General features: G+C 44.5%; 1 protein-coding gene across 6 annotated transcripts in view; it reads left to right on the top strand.

Annotated features, from left to right (window-relative positions):
- Positions 1 to 20,806, top strand: part of SH3RF2 (SH3 domain containing ring finger 2) — a 116,582-nt gene that overhangs the window by 68,570 nt on the left and 27,206 nt on the right. For all 6 annotated transcript variants that reach the window (XR_014778459.1, XM_084778198.1, XM_084778196.1 and 3 more), the window contains 2 exons: positions 19,143 to 19,234; positions 20,628 to 20,798. Coding sequence is in view for 5 of the 6 variants with exons in the window: in XM_084778198.1 (XP_084634324.1) it covers positions 19,143 to 19,234; positions 20,628 to 20,798 (263 nt within the window). In the remaining variant the exon portion in view is untranslated. The remainder of the gene's footprint in view (positions 1 to 19,142; positions 19,235 to 20,627; positions 20,799 to 20,806) is intronic.

Below are 20,806 nucleotides of genomic sequence, written 5' to 3'. Positions count from 1 at the left end.
TCAGGCTGCATGAGAGATGATTTTTACTGAGTATGAAGATCATCAAACCTAGTGCAGTGACTCGTGCCTGTAATCAAAGCACTTGGCGAGGCAGGAGCAGGAAGATCTCTGTGAGTTCGAGACCAGCCTGATCTACAACACAAGTCCAGGACAGCCAAGGTTAAACAGAGAAACCCTGTCTCGGAGGGGGGAAAAGATAATTTCCCTCCTTGTACTGACTCTGTCTGTCTGTCTGTCTTCTCTTCTCTTCTCTTCTCTTCTCTTCTCTTCTCTTCTCTTCTCTCTCTCTCTCTCTCTCTCTCTCTCTCTCTCTCTCTCTCTTTTTCTCTGTAAATGTATGCTTAAGATTCTTAGCTAACTCCACTCTCTAAGATAATTTTTAGAAAGAAATGATGCTAGTATTCCCTAAGTTGATATCTCCCCAATATAAATTTCATTCATTCAATGATTCTCACTCCACAGATGCGCACTCAAAAATTATGTATGTAGATCATATTAGAATTGTGTAGTCTTGAAGAGTTTTAGGAAAAGAGAAGAAAGTCCACATTGAATGGACACTCTCCATCAAACATTCTATTACATACTACCATTACCTGTCCAGAACACCTTTTATGAGGCTTCATGGGTATTTTAGATATGTTTGTTAGCTTTTTGTAAACACGTCCATGGGTAGAGCTATATCCTCAAAGTATTCTCATGGATTATCAGTTAATGCCTTAGAAGGAGATCACTGGCAGGCATCTGAAAGCAAGAAAGGAACCAGATCCCCACCTGTCTCTCTTCCACCGGAGCCCACAAGGAAAAAAACAACCATGGACCAACTAGCAAGTGGTTCTGAGTCTGAGAAGCCATGCCAGCCTTGAACCCAGGACCCTCTCCTCATCCTAGGACTGAGGCTTCAGATAAGCACACTGACCTCCAGTCTCCCACGCTTGGAGTTGGGTAATCTATGTGGGAGCTTGTCCTTGGAAAAAACTGGTGCCCTCCTCTCTCAGCAGCCAATAACCACTCTTCATCTAAAGGTGGGACCTTCTAGAAATTCCCCTGTCCACATCGCTGAGATCTTATGGGTGCAGCTATCCAATCCAATGGGCTCAGGCATGGACACACGTACATTCAGAGAAGACTAGATGGCTTCCATAAATATTACTTACACACACACACACACACACACACACACACACACACACACACACGGGGCAGGGAGAAAGGGGCATAGATGTAAGAATAATAATGAGGGAGAAAACAGGAGTAGAAACAGTGTAGAAGCAGTGCTCATGTATGAGGTTCTCATAAAATAAAGTAATTAAATAATTTAAACATTTAATTTTTTTTAATGAGTATACTCTGATTCACAAGCTTGCTGGGGAAATCAAAAGATGGTAAATGTACTTGGCCCCCAATTGTGTTTCTTTTAAGTTTTCGAAGTCAAAATTTTTAGTAATAATTTGCTATATTGCTGTCCAATCTTTCCTATACTTTTTTTTAACTTTTTGCAATAAAAAATTCAGATCTATATAAAAATTAAAAGAATATTATAATGAACACACTCTTGGGACAATTTATCCCTGCCCCATTCCTCCATGGGATAAACTGAAGCCCAGACATTGGGTCAAAGTATCTATTATAGTAACTGTGTCTTTTAAAATATTTTAGCACCATGCATAATAAAATAAAAAATAATAGATAAATAAATAATGTAAAAAATTTTAGCACTATCATAATATTATCAAACAGCAAACAAAATTGCCTTTTATACTCTCGAGATCCCATGCTTGCATTTCTACATTTGCCTTATAAACCTCCTCCTCACCTGAGGTACAGGTGAAGGGAGCACTCTGCATTGCTTGATGCATCCCCTAGTTTTCTTGCATTCTATACACTCACCGACCTTCTCATCCCTTGCACTGTACAAGTCATTTGTCTCTTGAATTCAAAAACCTCCGGATACTGACAGTTGCGTCTTCCAGTGGCTTTGGATTATTGTTTGCTTTATTTTGTTTTGTGACAGTTTCGTGTTGTCCATGTTTCCAAGTTTATCTATATAAGAAGCCTGTATTCGTGCTTTATTCCTCTTTATGGACAAATCGCATTCCAGTAAGTGGAAATGCCATAAGATTTAGTTAACCCTTCATCAACTGGTAGGCATTCGGGTAGTTTCTATTTGTCCATTGCCAACAATATTGCTAGGGCATTTGCGTGCAAGCTCTTGTCTAGGTGCATTTCCACATGCATATAAACCTAGGAATGGAGCAGACCGTTCATATAGTGGTTCTCTTTCACAAAGTTCTGTTTGCAAAACTCACAGCTATTTTCCAAACTGAATGCACATCTGACATTTACATCAATACATTACAATGATTCTAATTTTTTTTTCATTTTTTTACCAACATGTATTTACTGTCTGCTTATGGACAATAGCCACCCTAGTGTATATGAAGCGTAGTATCTCACTGTAAATTTTTTGTTTGTATGTGTCTGGTTTTCCTGGGTTTTGCTTTTTGTTTTGAGGCAGGATCTCACTGTACAACCCGGTTGGTCTTGGACCCACTGCCCTCCTGCCTCAACCTCCCAAGTGCTGAGATTACAGGCACACAACACCACTGTGTCTTATGGCGGTTTTAGTTTGCACTTCTGTTGATTAATGACAGGGACACCTGTTCACAAGTTTACTGAGCAAGTATTCTTTGGAAAAAGGACTGTTTGTGTGTGTTGTCTATATTTTAGTTGGGTTATTTGTCTCCTTTTAATTGACTTGCAAAAGAGTTCTTCACTTATTCTACAGAAGTCTCAGATCAGATATATGACTTGCAAAACTTTCCCATTCCATGGGCTGCCTTTCCACTTTCCCCATAGTTATTTAAAGCTCAAAATGTTTTCATTATGGTGGAATGTAGTTTATCTACTCTAGGAAACTGTGCCTAACCAAAATGTAAACATAGCCTTATTTTTTCTTCTATGGTGTTTTACATTTTTATCTTTTACATTTGTGTCCAGGACCCAGCTGCAGTTGATTTTTGTATGTTATGAGATTGGGGTTCAAATTCATTCTTATGCATGTAGATATCTAGTTGTCCCTGCAGCATTTATTTAAAAGGCCACCACAGCTCCATTTTGTTAACTTGACACTCTGGTTAAAACTTAAATACTTATCACGACACATGTGGAGGCTCAAAATGTTTGTCTGCACCTCCTTTCGCATTAAAATGTTCCTGTTAAGGCGTCACCTGCCTGCTCCACCAGTTACTAAATTCCCCATCAGTCTTTCTTCCTAAGGACTTGAGCATCACTTTATTCTGGGAGGCAAAATGGTGGCATTCCAAATCCATCCTTCCTGCGGATTTCTTTGTAAATTGCACTATTGACTTCTGTGCTATTGGCTTCTGCTTCCAAGAGCACCTCATGTGTCAGACAGGACAGAGAGCTTTCTCTGGGCTACACGCTGGGATCCCGCACCTCATACGTCAGGGTCTCCCAAAGCTCATATCCTGGATCACTCCCTGTCTCCCCCATTTGTTCCAGAGCACTCTCTAGTTCAAAAACAGGACTCATTTCTCACCAGTGTCCTGCCTGGAATGTTTGCCACCACGGAACTGCTAAACCCTTTTTCCACTGGCTGCTGCCAGCTGGACTGGCGTTGCCCTGAGTGTCTCTGCCAGTCTCCTTGTTTACATCCTTATCATTGTCCTCAGGATGGCCCAAGTGTCCCAGGTCCCTTGGCTGTGTGCTCACTCCTTTACCCTCCCCAAGGTCTAGTTTCCACACTTGGGCCAAGTCTAGGAGAAGGAGGCCTGCGCTTGCGCAATCTGGAGAAGGAATGGCTTCAAGGTTGATGTGGGGGATGAGCGGTGACTCTTTATTTCCCCAATGTGGCTTCTGCACATTAGAATTGCCTTCCAGTGTTCAGAATCAAAAGGGAACATACATCCAAGTATCCAGGCCCTGGGAACATACAATGAGAAAGCTCTCGTATCCCATGGACTGGTCGACACTGCATACTGAAAGCACCAGATGAACCTGTACATCTGCTACTATTGTGTTTCAGTTTGGTTTTCAACTGTAAGGAATTATAAGTAAAGGTTTTGACTCAGTCAGAGCTCCTTATTGTGGCTTGTCCATCTAATAACCAAACATTGGACTAATATGATTAGTCCCAGTGCTCTCATTTGCAAAATGCACTAAGTCTTTCCTTGAAGAGTCTCTGCAAAGGTCTGCAGTGGCTCAACAAGCTGTAGCCGTTGTTCTTCCCCAAAACCAAGCTTTTAGAACATCATTTGTAAGATCCAAGAGGTCCCTAACTACTGCCAGCAAAGGGGTGGGGCTTAATCTTGCTTTATAAGTAAGAAAGCTGGCAGGAAGTGGTCCCTCCTTAACAGACTCAGGCCTCCCCTACTCATCAAATAGACACTGGATTGCAATTTAAAGCAGAAATAAGAGCCCTAGTGTGTAAAATTTGGCATCTGGCCCTTGAGCTGCATGATCCCAGGTGATGGTGGTGACGGATGCGACACCAGTCAGGCCTAAGAGAAGTGGGATCCTGCTCAGTGTGTGGCCCTCCAGGTGTCCAGCCTGTCCAGGTCTCAGTTTCCTGGTCTACTAAGGAGACCAGTGGAACCGAGTTGACAGAGAATGATTCAGCTGGACTACTTAACAGCGCATTCTGAAGACAGACACCAAGGGGCGGGGGCTGCTACTGTTATCTAGTTTAGGATGGCCATTGTTCGGACCCTCCTCTCCCCTCCTCACACACACACACACACACACCTTCACACACAGTCACATCTGATTCTGTTCCAGCTACTGTATAGTACATTATTCTTTCTGAGCAGAAGGACTTTGGGAAAGGTAGTTCCTCCCTCGGAGCCTCAGTTTTCCATGTACAGGAGATAATGGCCTGGGTTTAGCCATGGTAACTGACCCAGTCAATGTCCCCTCTGTTGTTTTTATTAGGTCGAACCAGGAAGCTATAAGGCTCCTCTCTACCCCTGCCCCAGGGCTGACCTGTACAGACCAGCCCTTGTCCAGCTCCCCAAGGAACTCTAGAGGAGGTCTTTTGGTTTCTGGTGACTAAAGCAAGTTCTGTAATTAACCTTGCTTGCTTCCTTAATTCAGCACTTCTCGAGCGAGTGGTTAAACTTTACATCATCACTTTGCCCAATTAATTCTGGCCGGTGAACCACTAAGGAGACCCAACCCTGTCTGGGTGAAAGAGGGAGCGGCCTAGCCTGCACCTCAGCATTTTAACAGAGATTCTTGAGCTCTGGGGCTGAGTGCCAGGCTCACTGACATCCTCGAGGACCTGAGAATTACACACCTTCTCTCTGTGGACCCGGTCACCCTGTTGTAGGAGTAAAAAATGTCTCCAGACATTGTCAGACATCCCCTGGACTCAGAGTCTCCCCACCTGAAAGTCGCAGATGTACAAAGTACGGACCAGACACATGCCTAATGGGATATATATATAGCAACTAAGAGTAAGGCCTGTGTGGAGACAGTGACCTATCTGAATGCCCTACCAAGCTATGCTTCTCAAATACACACTGGGAGACTGAGGGGGCTTTGTAAAAGCCTGGAAACTTCCAAAGGTAGGGGCAAATAGGTTTGTCAGTGTCGTGCAAGCAGGCTACTCTGGCCCTGAAAAAAAATCTGGAGAGTGAGTTACCACTTTCCATTTCAGCTCAACCCAGAGGAAAGGACACTCGTTTTGTGACAGATCCAGTGCTAGGATCCTAAACACCACCACAACCTCTGCCTGTTGCTGATTGTGTTGCTTCCATTTTAAATGGAGGAGCTGGGGCTTAATAATTAGCTCAGCATTACTCACTTCAAACAGTGGATCAGAGATCAGGATTGGCTGTCTGCCTGGTATTTCCCTTCACCAGCAGCAGAAGTGGGGATCTCAACTGTCCGCAGAAATGGTTTAAGAGTAATTCTTGTGAAGTAGACAGACATGGTAAGAAGAAATTATGGCATTTGATTAGTAATGTCTGTCATGCCTGGGCATGTGAAATGAGGCACAGGCACCATGTGACACATCTACGATCTAAGATTCTGCAACTCTTCAATTATTTCATTTGTCATTTGGGGGTACAGTTAGGGGTAAAACCAAGTTTGTTTAGCAAGCAAGCTACTCTGTTCAGTCCTTCTTCAAGGGTGTAGTTTCTACGGGAGACAAAGATGGAGACAAACTTTTTATTGTTTCCATCGAAAAGCAAAATGTGTTCTCCATCACAGCCCCTTATTACCAACTTAGCAATTTTACTTTCGGTGAGTAACAATAGTCTAAGAAGAAAGAAAAAAAAAAACAATAGAGAAAATTCCCAGAAAACAGGGCATTTTCTTTCATTAAAAAAAAAAAACTTCTTATCACATTTCAAAGTCCAAGTAGAAGAGATAAAATAACATACTCTTCTGCCTCTCTTCTTACCCCCAACAATCAAGCAACTAATGGGTAATTGGACAGCTTTGTGCACAGTAAAAATCTGCTTACATAGCAAAAAATGTTGCAAACACCAGTGTATCTGTTTCCAAGATGTCTTTCCCAACCTGATTGCTAGGTAGGTCACTAAGGACACAGAGGCCAAGGACAGAAAGGAGACCAACTCTTTACCATTGGCAGCATGTGTGGCTCAGCTCAAGTGCCCTTTGGTGCTTTCTAAGCCAGACTAGCTAAGAATACTTGCTTCTATTCACAAACATGATGGCCTGCCATGTGCGAGTCATTTACTCATCTGGGTACAAGTGAGTGAAGCCTGGCTGCCTGCCATGCTTGGATGTGCAGTCAGGAAGCAAGTTCTAGACTGATGTGAGTCAGTTATGCCCTGGATCCCAGAGAATTGCTCACCTGCCTTATCTCAAGTGGTAGAGCACAAGCAGGGACTGCCTGGCCTTCATTCCTGGGCCTGATATTAGACAGACTGCAGCCACCAACCTAAAGAAAGCAGTCTCCAGGAAAGGACTGCTCACCCCACTGTTGTGCCTAGAGATCATCTTCCTTTCACTTGTCTCTTTGACCTAAAACAATACTGACAATCTACAGCCTACGGGCCAAAGTGCTGCCTGCTCCTTAGTTTGGAATTGGGGTTGGAGGAGATCAAACGAGTAGTTAGTGCTATAACAGGCAAGAATTATATCTTTCAGTTTCAGTGTTCAAAAATAAAGTTTATTGTCACACAGGTAGGCTCCCTCTCTGAGTATTATCCGTGGCCTATTTCACACTACAATGATAGAGTTGGGGTTATTTTGACTGAAACTGAATGTAAAACCTAAAATACTTACTCTCTGATCCTTTACAGAAAAAGCTGGTTGGCCCTTGATCTTTCCTCTTTTGTAAGGCTTTGTGAGCATGTGTGTCTGGTCACTTTGAGGCCTGTAGGGAGGAAGGAACACTCAATACTTGATGCCCCACCACACACAGGCTGACTATCATGCAGGGGACCTCTCTTAGTTCCCTCCTTGTTTGGGAGGTTGCCTAAGTGCCACCTTACTGTTTATAACTGCACAAGGCCAGGGTAAGTGGGGCCCTGTGCCATCCCAGCGTTAAGTGCAGCCGAGCCTGGCAAGGTGAGAAATGCAGTAAACGCTGGTTGAATACACAAATGGGCACAGGAGTGAAGCCTCTCGAATGTATCTGTGCCTGTGTGTGTGCAAGCCACTGGCCGTGAGCAAGAGACAGGATGAATAAACGCTTCGGTGGTGGAGGGATTCGATAAAAGAAAGACATAGGTGAGGGAATCGCTGTACAGATGAGGAGCTGAATAAGAGGTAGTGAATGAAGGAAAGGAGTCTCCAGAGCGCATGAGTGACACGTGAACGTAGGCTTCGCGGGCCACACACAGGAGACAAAGGGTGCTGTTGACACATCCTGCCTAGTTCATCATTCTGCCTTCTTGGCTCACACTTGGCTAGCTTAACCGATGCCCTCCCTTGAGGACGGGGTACCCATGCTTTCATGCTTTCTTTGGGCTCTGACCCCAGATGGACAAAGTCACCTGCAACCCTGAGCATCAGGCCAGGCTGCCATGCTTCCTAGAGCATGGCCTCCTGTATATAGGAAGAATTGTTCCCAACACCAGTTCCTTCCATGTACGTAAGTGGGCGGGATGGACCCCAAAATGTAAGCGACCCCACAAAAGCACACATTCCATTTACAAGGGAAGGGCGATGTGTTGCTTGTGGAAGAGCTTCATAGCCACGTTCATTCTAGCCAGATAGCCAAGCAGTCAAAAAGCAAAAGGCCATCAGGAACACTGCTCATCAACTCTCCGTCTTCAGTTCCTTTAGAGCAAGCATTTGACAAGCCCTTGTCCCTCCTAGCTGTGTTTGTTGTGTTTCCTGCACTCTCTAGAGTTCAGGCACCATGAGGACAGAGACACGCACAGGGAAAGCCCCTGAGGATTTGTTAGGAATAAATGTAACAGCCTGGAAAGCAAAGACATCACCTGCTCCAACCAGCTCCCCAGACATGGTCCCTCCCCCACGTGGTAAGCCTGGCCTGGCTGATGTGAAACCCACCAGCAGCCGTCACCATCCGGCTTGCCATCTTTGGGTCTATTCCAGCTCTCACATACTAGGATTCGAAAACCAGAGGCTGGGGCTGGAGGTATGGCTCAGTGGTTATGGCTATTTCCTGCAGAGGACCTGAGTTTAGTTCCAGAACCCACGTTGTACAGCTCACAACCATCTGTAACATCCTCCTCTGGCCTCCGTGAGCACCTGTACGCACACATGTGCCCAAATACAAACATACATATACGTAAACAATAAAACCTTTTAAAAAAATAATAAAACCAGGGGCTTCAGGTTTTTCAAGATTCATATAATTAATAAAAACCAAAGGCTCTTGGCCACAACTCTTAAAAATAATATTTGACTATTAGACAGGGAATGACTATGTAACCTGGCCTTGACCAATGACCATTGTGTGTGAACCAGAACAAATGCCGTGACCGCTCTCCCTCGGGCTCTGCTCTGTTGCCTACACCCTGTGAAATCCATAAAGTGCACTCATAAAACCTAGAGGAGAGAGGTGGCTGGGAAATTTCTCAGATGCCTTTGCAGGTCTCTCAGACTCTGGGCAGACCCGTCCTGGCTTAGCCTAGCAAATAAGGAAAAGTGAGCTAGTGAAGCTGTTGCCTGTGGTTCCAGCCTTCTCTGTTGCCTGTCCCCTGAGAACCCGCCAGCCTTATCACGGGCACACTTGATCCTACCTCCAAGATGCACATGCTGCCTTCAGCATGGCGGCTGGGGCTGAAAAAGCAGACTCTGTGTCAGACTGTTCAAGCTAGGATCCTACCTCTGACGCCTACCTGATCCTGTGGCCCTAGACAAATTGCTGTATTCTGTGTTTGCTTTAGCCATCTTGTCGGCAAGACGAGAATGAGAAACACTTAGTCTGGAACACCAGAGGAGCAGTCACAGGTGGGTCCCTGGAGCTCCCTGGCCAAACAGCTTAGCCCACTGGACCAGCTTCAGATCAATGAGAGATCCTGACTAAAAGAGAGATGGCATGGTTTCTGAGATCTAACACCAAAGTTTGATCTCAGGCCTCCACACGAAGATGTATGCACACCCACGTGCACCAACACAAGCACTCATATATGTGTGCACACTCACACAAATCACTTGGTTTCTTTTTTTCTTTTTTTTTTTTACTTACTATGGAGATTACATGAGAAAATAAAACATTCAGGAATGTGTGGCCTCTGTGGAATATTCTGTGAGCACGAGCTCTTGTCCGGGTTCCACTGTAGCAGGAGCAGTTGCTGACTGGAAGGGATCAGACATGCCCAAACGATGCTCGGTGTTATCAAATGCCTGCCTTTCGGAATCCTTGATTACCGGACCAGATCCCACTGAGGGAAATAATATCTGGATTTGTGGGAAGTCATCCACTGGAAAAAGATACTGAGTTAGGGAATAGCAAAGAGAAAATAATAAAAACAAAAACCGACAGTGCCTAACTTCTAATACACCTCAAGTCCCTGGGGTTGCCGAATCCTTCATGCTGATGGAAGGAAGAGCTGAGTAAGAGAATCCATCTCTTCACATCTCTCCCAGCTGGTTTAGACATGATTCTTCTTGGAAGAACTCAGTGAACACTTGTGGGGTGCTTGGGTGTGCTCTGAAAGCTGGGGTACAAACAACAAAGCTACAGATCTGTTCTATAAGGTTCCCCCTCTTTAATCAGATCAGCGTTTCCATGCCTTTTTAGCACAGTGAGATAAAAAACTGTCAGGACATTTGGAAACAGACAGTCTGAGGTGTTCCAGGCTCTCTTTTCCCCTATCGAGTGCCGAACAACTCCGGAAGGTGAGAGGGAGCCATCCTTGTGAGGAGCCTTGGGCTCTGAGCTTATGTGGTTGACTCGGTGACAGAGCAGGACAGCAGAAGTTTACCTTCAGGGCAACTGAAATTCTTCAGTTGCTACAGGCTCCACCATCTAGGGAGGGCCTGGGGGCCTGGGGGCCTGGGGGCCTGTGGGCCTGGGGGCCTATGGGACAGGCAATTCAGGCTGCTAAAATCCAGTTAGGAACATGGAGAATGGGTTTCACCTTTCCTTCAGAGTCACACAAAACCAGCATCGCGCTTCCAGAAAGAGGCTTTTAAGAGACACCTTTGGAGAAAATACTGTAAAGGCCGTCCACAAATACAGCCTGGGCTTGTCTCTAGGGAGGGTGGCAGGCTGCTGCTGGGCCTTGCATGCATGCTCTGTTATTCCCAGAGGGAGAAAAGAGTCCATGACCAACCAGTGCCTCAGCCTGAGTGTGAGATGTCTTTCTAATGGTATCCCATATAATAATTCAAAAGGGAAAGCTGTCCTGCCGCTTTTTTGCAAGCAGCTTTTGATTGGCCTGGGGAAGCTGAGTCTGTGAGTTCTAAGGCTATGAGCTCACTTGTATTGAGGAACTCAAGTGCCCCCAAGGGAACAGGGACAAGTCATTTGATAGTGTACAGAGTCATGGTTGTTGGGAGGGGTTTTCTCTTCCCTCTGCTCCTTTTCAAAGGGTAGGGGAGTGAGGAAAAATCTCATGCTATGCAGCACAGGCAGACTTCAAAATCACAATCACTAGATATTCTGACGCATCATATCTTGGGATTGTCCTGTCTGGAAAATGTGAGGGCAGGACTCCACTGCAGGCAGATGGCGCATTAGCACACAGCCAACCATGTACATGAGAATATGACCCTGTCAAGAGTCTCCATGACCTAGCACATCCTTACCAATCACATTTTATGAATAAACACCAGTAGGGCACTCTCCTTGTTGAAATGTTGTGGTTACGCTACAAATCAGAACTCTTCAAGTGGACAAAGGGCCAGACGGTGGTGGTGCATGCCTTTAATCCCAGCACTTGGGAGGTAGAGGTAGGCAGATCTCTAAGTTCAAAGCCAGCCTGATCTACAGAGTGAGTTCCAAGACAACCAGGGCTACACAGAGAAACCTTGTCTCAAAAATAAAAGAAACAACAACAACAAAAAGGAACGAATGTTATAATTAAGGATTTGGTATGTTTTTGTCTTTCAAAAGTACTTTTAGAAATATAGCACCTACCCTTTTCCTTGGGACCCAAGTCTTGCTTTAAAGGCAGCAGATACTTAGGCTGAAAGAAGCCTAAGACAATGGCAAAGGATGGAGGTGGCATGGCATGGCAGAAGATGCTCTGTACCTAAGCAAATGAGCTGGCTCAGGGGAGAGGATTTTGTCTTTGTGGTTTGAGTTGGGGGTTGGATTTGGGCCCCTTTCCACATACACTGAAGCAAACCGCAGCTGTAGAGAAGCACCGGACCCCAACTTTCTCGGAAGCCCAAGATGCATAAGAATAGCCCATTCTTGCATCAAGGAAAGATCCCTCTATTCATGTTCCTAGACAGGAGGTCAGCTGCCCATCACTGGGCCTTCTCTAAGGGAGTTGGATCTGCTATGATTGACTCCTGGCCTTAGAGATAAATCTCCCTTTAAAGTTTGGTCCTACTGAGGAATCTCTCTCTCTCTCTCTCTCTCTCTCTCTCTCTCTCTCTCTCTCTCTCTCTCTCCCTCTCTCTCTCTCTCCCTCTCTCTCTCTCTCTCTCTCCCTCCCTCTCCCTCTCCCTCTCCCTCTCCCTCTCCCTCTCCCTCTCCCTCTCCCTCTCCCTCTCCCTCTCCCCCTCTCTCTGTCTTTCTCACTCTGTGTGTGTGTGCATGCATGTATATGATGTTCATCCTGGACATCTTTTAGCATAATATAACCATTAAAGACAGTGATTGAAGACAAGTGCATGCCTACTGCATCAACACCATGGAAGTCAAAATGAACTGTCTCGAGTTTGAGGCTAGCCTGGACTACATAGCCAGACCCTTTCAGAGAGAAAAGAAAGAAAATAGGCAGGAAAGAAGCAAGGGAATTGAATTTTTTAAGGGGGTGGGGGCAGGGGCAGGGGCGCACATCTGTAATCCCAGAACTCAGGGGGCAGAGGCAGGCAGATCTCTGTGAGTTCAAGGCTAGCCTGGTCTACAAAGCAAGTGCAGGATAGTCAAGGCTACACAGAGAAACCCTGTCTTGAAAATCCAAAATAAATAAATAAATAATTTTTTTAAAAAAATGTGAAACCCAGAGAAGTATATATTTAATTTTATTCACAATTTTGAGGAGATAGTGTTTAAACTCTTCCAAACATGAAAAGAAAAAATATCTGTATGTATTTCATGGGGCCTGGGATGTTTTTTATATTAAAAATAAAATAAAAATAAAAACATGGGGTTGGAGAAATGGCTGTTGCAGAGAATGTGAGTTCAATTCCCACCACTTCCATGGTGGCTAACATCTACCTGTAACTCCAGTTGCAGAAGACATGATGCCCTCTTCTGAGGCCTAAGGGAACTGAATGCACATGGTGCACAGACACGCGAGCACAACACCCATACATATAAAATAAAAATAGACAAAAATTAAAAGAAAATTAATTCCACTAATAAATCATGTTAACAGGTTAAAGAGGAAAGCCTTTATAACATTTAAAATAATATAAAGAAAACATAGTATGGAATAATAATATATGTGGAAATATTACATAGAATTCTATATCTATTTATTATATATTAGAACATTTATTAAGCTAGGAATAAAATCCTTTACAGAATTCAGTGAGAGAAATATATCTAAAATCTACAGCAAACGTCTTGCTTAATGGTGAAATAATGGACTCTTTACAGTTAGAACAGGGTCCTGCCATGTTTCTGTCTAGGGGCCAACAGACCAAGCAAGAAATAATAAAGGCTGAATATTTGAAGGTTAAAAATATCATTGCATGAATATTTACTAATGTTTATATAGAAAACTCAAAAGAATACAAAATACACTGAGAATAGGTATGCTCCTATCAAGGTTACCAGTCTCGAATCAGTATTTGTAAACGCAACTGCATGTCTATACACCAAAAAGAAAACTAGGAAGGTAATTTTATTTTGATTTCTATTTTGTTTTGTTTTGTTTTGTTTTGTTTTCAGCATCTCATTCTCTGGCTCAGGCTGACTTGGAACTCACCATGCTATCTATGTTGCTCTCAAATTGATGGCAATCCTCCTGCCTCAGCCTGCCAATTACTGCATGTAAGTTACAGGCTTTATAGTGTAATTGTCTTTCCAGAGACAGGGTCTCATGTAGTCCAGGTTGGCCTTGAACTTGAAAAGTGGTAGAATATGACCTTGAACTTGAACTTCTGACCTTCCTGCCTCTATTTTCCCAGTTCTGAGATTACAGTCAGGCACCATCCTGTCAAGTTTTCTGCAGTTCTTAGGACCAAAAAACAGAAAACAGATGATGAATTGTGTCAAGATTTTACAAGGGGAAAAATTAATATCTATCTTTAAACCATGTCTCACCCAGGTGTGGTGGCCCAAGGGTGTTGTTATTCTACCACTCAGGAGGCTGCCGTGTGTAACCAGCATGGTCACATGGCAGGGTCCAGCCCATCCAGAAGTACCTTGTCTCAAAAAATTAAATAAAGGAAAGCAGAAGGGAGGGGAGAGGAGAGGGGAGACGAGGTGGGGAGGGGGGAGGGGAGACGAGGTGGGGAGGGGGGAGGGGAGGGGAGGTGGGGAGGGGAGAAGGGAGGAGAAGAGAGGGGAAGGGAGAGGAGAGGAGGGGGGAGAGGCCTGGCCTGGCCTTCAGTCATGATCCTCCTTACCTCACCACACACACATTTCAATCTCTTAACGTTGTTATTCTTGCCTCCATGCCCCCCCCATGAAAATTGTGCACAAATTCAACAGCTCTAGAGTTTGTTTTCATAAAACTCAAAAAGTAACTCTAAGGTTCAAGTGGAGCATTAAAAAGCCAGAGGCCAAAAGACTTCTGAAGAGAAGGGGCGGGGTTTGTTGGCGGTGAAGCATTAGGCCTACTGATCAGATTTGCATCTTAAGTCAAAACTGCAGTAACTAACAAGACTCAGACTTTGCTCCAGCTTCTTTCAAACCAATGGAACACACTAGAAAACCTGGAAACAGACAGTGTGGAGACATGATTTATGGCAAACAGCTCCACAGGTTAGAAGGGAAGAATGAACTATGACGCTGGGCTAATTGGGGATCTGTGTGGGAAAGGATGAAATTGGATTCCTCCATCATCAAAAAGCAATTCCACGTGGACTAAAGGGCTCACGTATGAAAGGTAAAACTATAAACTTTCAAAAGGCAACATAGAGGCATACCTCATGATCTTGAGATCAAAAGGCATTTTAACCAAGATTTTTCAAAAGTGAGACCTGTGTAGGAATAATTTATATAACTACTTTCATCCATTCAAAGGATACCACAGAATTTTTTTAAAGTTACACAGAATTTGTATATAAAAATAATAGAATTCCACAACTTAGTATAAAATAATAAAAACCCAAGTGCTTTAGAGACAAAGGGTCTGAACAGGCATTTCACAGAATAAGAGTGGTCGGTAAGCATTTGAAAACAGGGAAAAAAGAATAAACTCAGATTCATTGGCATTCAGAGACGAGGATGCAAAACCACAGTGAGTTAGCATTTCATACTAGCACATGAGCAGATATTAAAGAGCTGAGTGTTACCCCATGCTGGCAAGACTAAAATAACAGGAACTGTCATGTGTTGCTGGCAGGCATGTGCATTGTTACAGCCACACTGGGCAACAATTTGTTATTACCTAATAAAACTGAACAAGCTCCTACCCCACGGCCCATCAATCCCATTCCTAGGTGTATATCCCGGGGAAACTCTTGAACACAGGCACGGGGGACATGTACAGGAATGTTCATAGCAACACCGTTCATAACAGCCCCAAACTAAAAGCTGCCCAGATGACACATAAACGACAGAATAGTCCCATGGTGGCATATTTCTGCTATGAACCACAAATACACAGCAAAGCTCCATGACTCAGAATGTACTTACTGCGTGTGCTTTCCTGTGATGTTCATGGCAGACAAAACAGAGACGGGTGTGTAAGGCTGTGTGCCAGGGTGGGAGACACTACCCAGAAAAGCCCTGGGATGCTTAGCTCACAGTTGAGCACTGTGGTTACCTCTACTGCAGTGGTTCTCAACCTTCCTAATGCTATGACCCCTTAATACAGTTCCTTACATTGTGGTGACCCCCAACCATAAAATTACTTCATTGCTGCTTTCTATAATTTTGCTACTGTAATGTATATATGATACGCATGATATCTGACATGTCACCACAGACGGGTTGCAACCCACAGGTTGAGAACTGCCGCTCTAGAGGAAAGGAAGGCACGTGGTTATTGAGGAAGATGCAGAGAACTGCTCAGTAAGATATCCACTTTCTATCTGTATTCTGAGTTGAGTGGTATGGATACACACATCACTTATACTATTATGTAAGCAATGCATAAAATTATGTAGACACTTGCTGTGCACATGATGTATTGATGATCTATTTTTAATAGAAAATAGAAGTAACAAGAGGTGAGGTCAAATGATGAGCATGGCATGGCCAAAGAGATCGCACGGCTGAGAGGAAAGCAGGAGTAGATGGCCCACACAGACTCATAGAGTTCAATGCTTAGGGATTGGCATTGGGAAGTGTAGCCTTGCTCAAGTAGGTGTGGCCTCGTTGGAGGGAGTGCGTCACTGGGGGGTGGGCTTTGGGGTTCCATATGCCCAAGCCAGGCCCAGTGGTTGGCTCCCTTCCTGCTGCATGCAGATCCGGATGTAGAACTGTTACCTCTCCAGCACCATGTCTGCCATGCTTCCCAACGCAACGATAATGGATAAACCTCTGAACTGTAAGCCACGCCCAGTTAAATGCTTTCTTTTAGGAGTTGCCATGGTCATGGCATCTCTTCACAACAATCAAACCCTGAGACAGAAGTCGGTACCAGGATTGTGGGGTATTGCCATGACAGACTTGACAATGTTTTTAGGAGGATTATTGGAAGGACTTCGGAACTTTGGGCTGGACAAGCCATTGAGTATTGAGGACTTCTGAGATTCCAGAGGGAAGCAAAGACTCTACAGGGCCATTTGTGTGAAGAGTCTGTGATTCTGGTCACTTGGGGCTGAAGAATCAGCAGTGATAAACAATAGACCAGAACCACTAAATCATCTTTATTTTACTGGAATAATTGTGCTGGTTAGCTGAAGCTGAGAAATTAGTGGTGATTAAGAAGAGAACAGCATCACTGATGCAAAATCTTCTGGAAAGTGTCTCCTGAGAGTCAGCACACAGAAGCTATAGAAATGGCCATAGTTGTACCTGAGCTGGCAGCCAAACTTGGTAGTGTAAGAGTCACGCAAGTGGTATTATTTTGAAGGCACGAAGGGGTCATGGAGAGCAGCTGAGTCTTGGCACTGTGAGAGGGGCCAGGAAAGGCCATTGTTCAAGATGCGGCCTCAATAGCAGCTGAAGGCTCAGGCTAGAAGGGGCCATACAGAAAAGGTGAGGGGTCTGACACCACGAAGAAAGTCCAGGAGAGGCTATTGGTGAAAGTGCCACCCAGTTATAGCAGAAAAACCCAGCATTTTGGAGATGCCAGTACCATGAAACAACCATCAAGAACAGCAACAGTGGGGAGTGGATCCTACCCAAGCTCAGAAGACAAGCTGTGTGTGATGCAGAGGGCAGAGCTAGGGAAGTGACGAGTTTTTTGAAGGAGCCCAGATATTGGACATTGCTTTGACTTAATGTGACTGTGTCCTGGTAGGTCTCTCTTGGAGTCGAAGTGTTATTTATTTTTTTATTTTACAGGATCCTGCAGCTGAGAGACTAAATTTTAAGAGAGTCAAGGCTTTAAAAGAAACCTTGATTTTTTTTTTTTAAGAAACTGAACTTTAAGTGTTTGAATTTGTAAAGTCTATGGGACATTTTAGGTTTGTAAAATGTATTATGTTGTGATACTGTTATTGTGTCATCTTGGGATGAACAAAAAAAAAGGAAAAGTTGTGGCTTAACAGTGACATGTTTGTGTGTCAAATTGACAAGGGGGTCAGTTGTGCTGGGGAGTTTTATATGAACTTGACACAAGCTAAAGTCATTTGAGAGGAGGGAACTTCAATTAAGGCAATGCCTCCATAAGATCAGGGCTGTAGGAAAGCCTGTAGGGCATTTTCTTTAGTGATTGATGTGAAAGGGCCAACCTTATTGTGGGTGGTACTATCCCTGGCCTGGTGGTCCTGGGTTCTATAAGAAAGCAGGCTGAGATAGCCATGAGGAATAAGCCAGTAAACAGCATCCCTCCATGGTCTTTGCATCGGTTCCTTCTTCAGATTCCTGCCATGTTTGAGTATGGTCCTGATTTCCTTCAATGATGAACAGTGATGTGGGAGGATAAGCCAAATCAGCTCTTTCCTCCCCACCTTGTTTGTTGGTCACAGTGTTGTTGTTTTGTTTTTTTTCTGTTTTTTTTTTTCAGCAATAGAAACCCTAAGACAGAAGAAAAGGTTGGAAAGGAAAGCAGGAAAATAGTCTGAGGTAGCTTAGCCTTTCAAATGCTTGTCCCACAAGGAGGATTCAATTCAATCCCAAGAATACACATAAAATATGCAGTGGTGTGTTCTTGTGATCACAGAGATGGCTCACTGGCTGGCCAGCCTTTGTGATCAGCAAGCTCCAGGTCCAAATGAGAGTCTGTCTCAAAAAAGAATGGGAAAGGGAGGGAAAACATAGGGCTGATGAGATGGTAAAGGTGCTTGCTGCCAAGCCTGATGGTGATCTGAGTCCTAAGTTCTATCCCCAGGACCTATAGGAACTGATTCCTATAATTCATTCTCTAACCTGCACACACTCTGACATACAGAGAGAGAGGAGGGGGGTGGGAGAGAGAGAGAGAGAGAGAAAGAAGGAGAAGGAGGAGGAAGAAAAAGGAGAGAGAAGAGAGAGAGGATAGATAGATAGATAGATAGATAGATAGATAGATAGATAGATAGATACATACATACATACATACATACATACATACATACATACATAGATACATGGAGTCACTTTTTTCTTTAGAAGAATCCTAGGAGAGCAGGCAGAGGTCAGAGGCTTCTATCATTGCCATTCTGGTTTTATCTGGGAAAATCAAAGGGGTTCAGACTCATGTTCTGTAAGTTATTGAATAACCTGTAAAATGTGTGTGTGTGTGTGTGTGTGCGTGTGTGTGTGTGCTTAATACTATTCAGTAGTTAATGAGCAGGTAAGCTCATATTCTAGACTTAATTTTAAGTTGTGTTTGTCCTAGTTAAGTAACTCTTGTCCCCCATGGTGTCTCCTTTAATTAATAAGCTACTAAACTTGTTGATAGTTATAAGGAATTTAAAAGTGTGGGGCAGGCTAAGTCCTGAGTTCCTGTTAGTGGTCTTGTTTTCCACATATAGCTTCTCACACAGGGATGAGACCTGGGTGGGGTGGGACAGAGGAGGAAGCTCACAGCCCTGCAGGCTCTAAGTTGACAGCCTGCCGTACTCTGCTGCATTCCTTTGGGAACCCAGCCCTGGTACCTTACCCTGGACAGGACATAAGATATCTGGCTCCACCTCACTCTACCCAAAGCCGCAAACCAGAGAAAGGGCTGGGCGGGCAGTGCTAGGCATGCCTGTTGGTTTTCAGCTGCTTCAAGCTGTTCTGTGGCTTGCTCACACACCTGGCTTGTAGTGCTCACCAGTTGGCTGTCTCTTCTCCTGTGTAGGTCAGCACTTCTCACCCTGCACCTGCCTCCCCAGGACATTCCACAGCCATGGTCAGTGTGCCCAGCTCCCAGCAACACCTCTCAGCTAACATGTGAGTAAAGAGCTCTGCGCCACCCTCGCAGCTTCTGGCACAGAGGTCTCATCTTTGCAGCCCTCTGCTACGAAGTCTCCACGCCCAAACCATACCATGCAAACAGCTAATGACCTCCTTCCTTTCACACCGCCTGTGGGGATGAGCACAGATGAGAAAAGCACAGATCCAAAAGCACAACATTGCTAAGAGATTGAGTGGGTATTGAGGAGTCTCTGTTGTCTCACTTCATGTTTAAAACATTGGGTCATAAATTAATATTGACTTACTATATTCAGTTAAAAAATAGATTCAGCATTGGGCTAAGGAAAACACAAATAAGGACCACTCTGATAAAGAGTTTAGGAGTGTCTCCACAGTCCGTAGGATCTTAAAGGGCCACTGGGCATGTCCAACCTGCAACCTACATAAGACCAAACGTAGCTATGGAGGCAGCCCAACACAAAATTATAAGCTAACTTAAAACATAATCAGATCTATTTTTGCTTTTTTTTTTTTTGTAATCTCAATTATACAGTTCTGGGGCATAAATTTTGTAGATGACACATTATCTCACGATGTCAAAAGCTTGGACACGCCTGGCTGAGATGACCTCGAATCCAGTACGGCAATTAAGTTCCTCCTTCAGTGCCTCTCATAAGGCAGCTGTTCTCATGTCCTCAGCCTCGCTGTTCCCTCTTGCCCTCGCTTACAGTGACTCATACCTGGATGCCACCTATCTGACTCCTGTGTGAACTTTAGAATACAGTGTCTTTCTTCTCACTCACATGTTTGCATGATATGAACTGGTCCACCCACCTGTCAACCAGTGGAATCATTATGTGCTAAAATAACAGTGATAATCACGGCTGCCTGCTACTTCCCAGTGTACACTTTACACTTGACATACAGCTATCTCCCAGGTCGTTCCTGGAAGTCAAACAAGCCTCTACTCTTAGTCCAAAGAGTGTTTCAGAGAGGTTTCCTGACTCTGGTAACCCTGAGCCTTCCTGTCTTCGAAACCACAGCCGACAGCACTGAGAAGGCACTAACTGTCACACCCCTCCACTACTCATCCCGGCCTTCAAGTCTTTTCGATGCTGGATGCCAGTTCCCCATTGTCACAGTGCCCACCTTGGCCTATCCACGATTTCCAGCTATGCAGAGCCTTATAGAGTGGAGAGAAAAAGGTAGTGTACTTCCTCCTCCACTGGCACTGCAGTCAGGTTATTCCACTTCTGTCTGCTTTCATGTTTAAGTTTCTGTTTTTAATGATTTTGTTGCTGCTGCTGCTGCTGCTGCTGCTAGGTGCTGACAGGAGAGCTATGGGGCCTGGCCTCCCCTCAGCCCCTCATCAGCTCTGCTTCTTCCTCCTTCATGCTCTGCTTCCCTTACGAGCTCCCTGTGTTTCCAGGTTCGTAGCCCTGCACTCTTACTCAGCCCGTGGACCTGAGGAGCTGGACCTGCAGAAGGGGGAAGGCATCAGAGTCCTGGGGAAGTACCAGGATGGCTGGCTGAGGGGCCTCTCCTTAGTCACCGGGCGAACTGGCATCTTTCCAAGCGACTATGTCATCCCCGTCTTCAGGTATGTCT

The sequence above is a fragment of the Acomys minous genome (genome assembly GCF_964271855.1).
Source record: "Acomys minous genome assembly, chromosome: 4".
Classification (NCBI taxonomy): Eukaryota; Metazoa; Chordata; class Mammalia; order Rodentia; family Muridae; genus Acomys; species Acomys minous.
The sequence above is the reverse complement of the archived record's forward strand: the minus strand, read 5'-3'. Positions and strand labels throughout refer to the sequence as shown.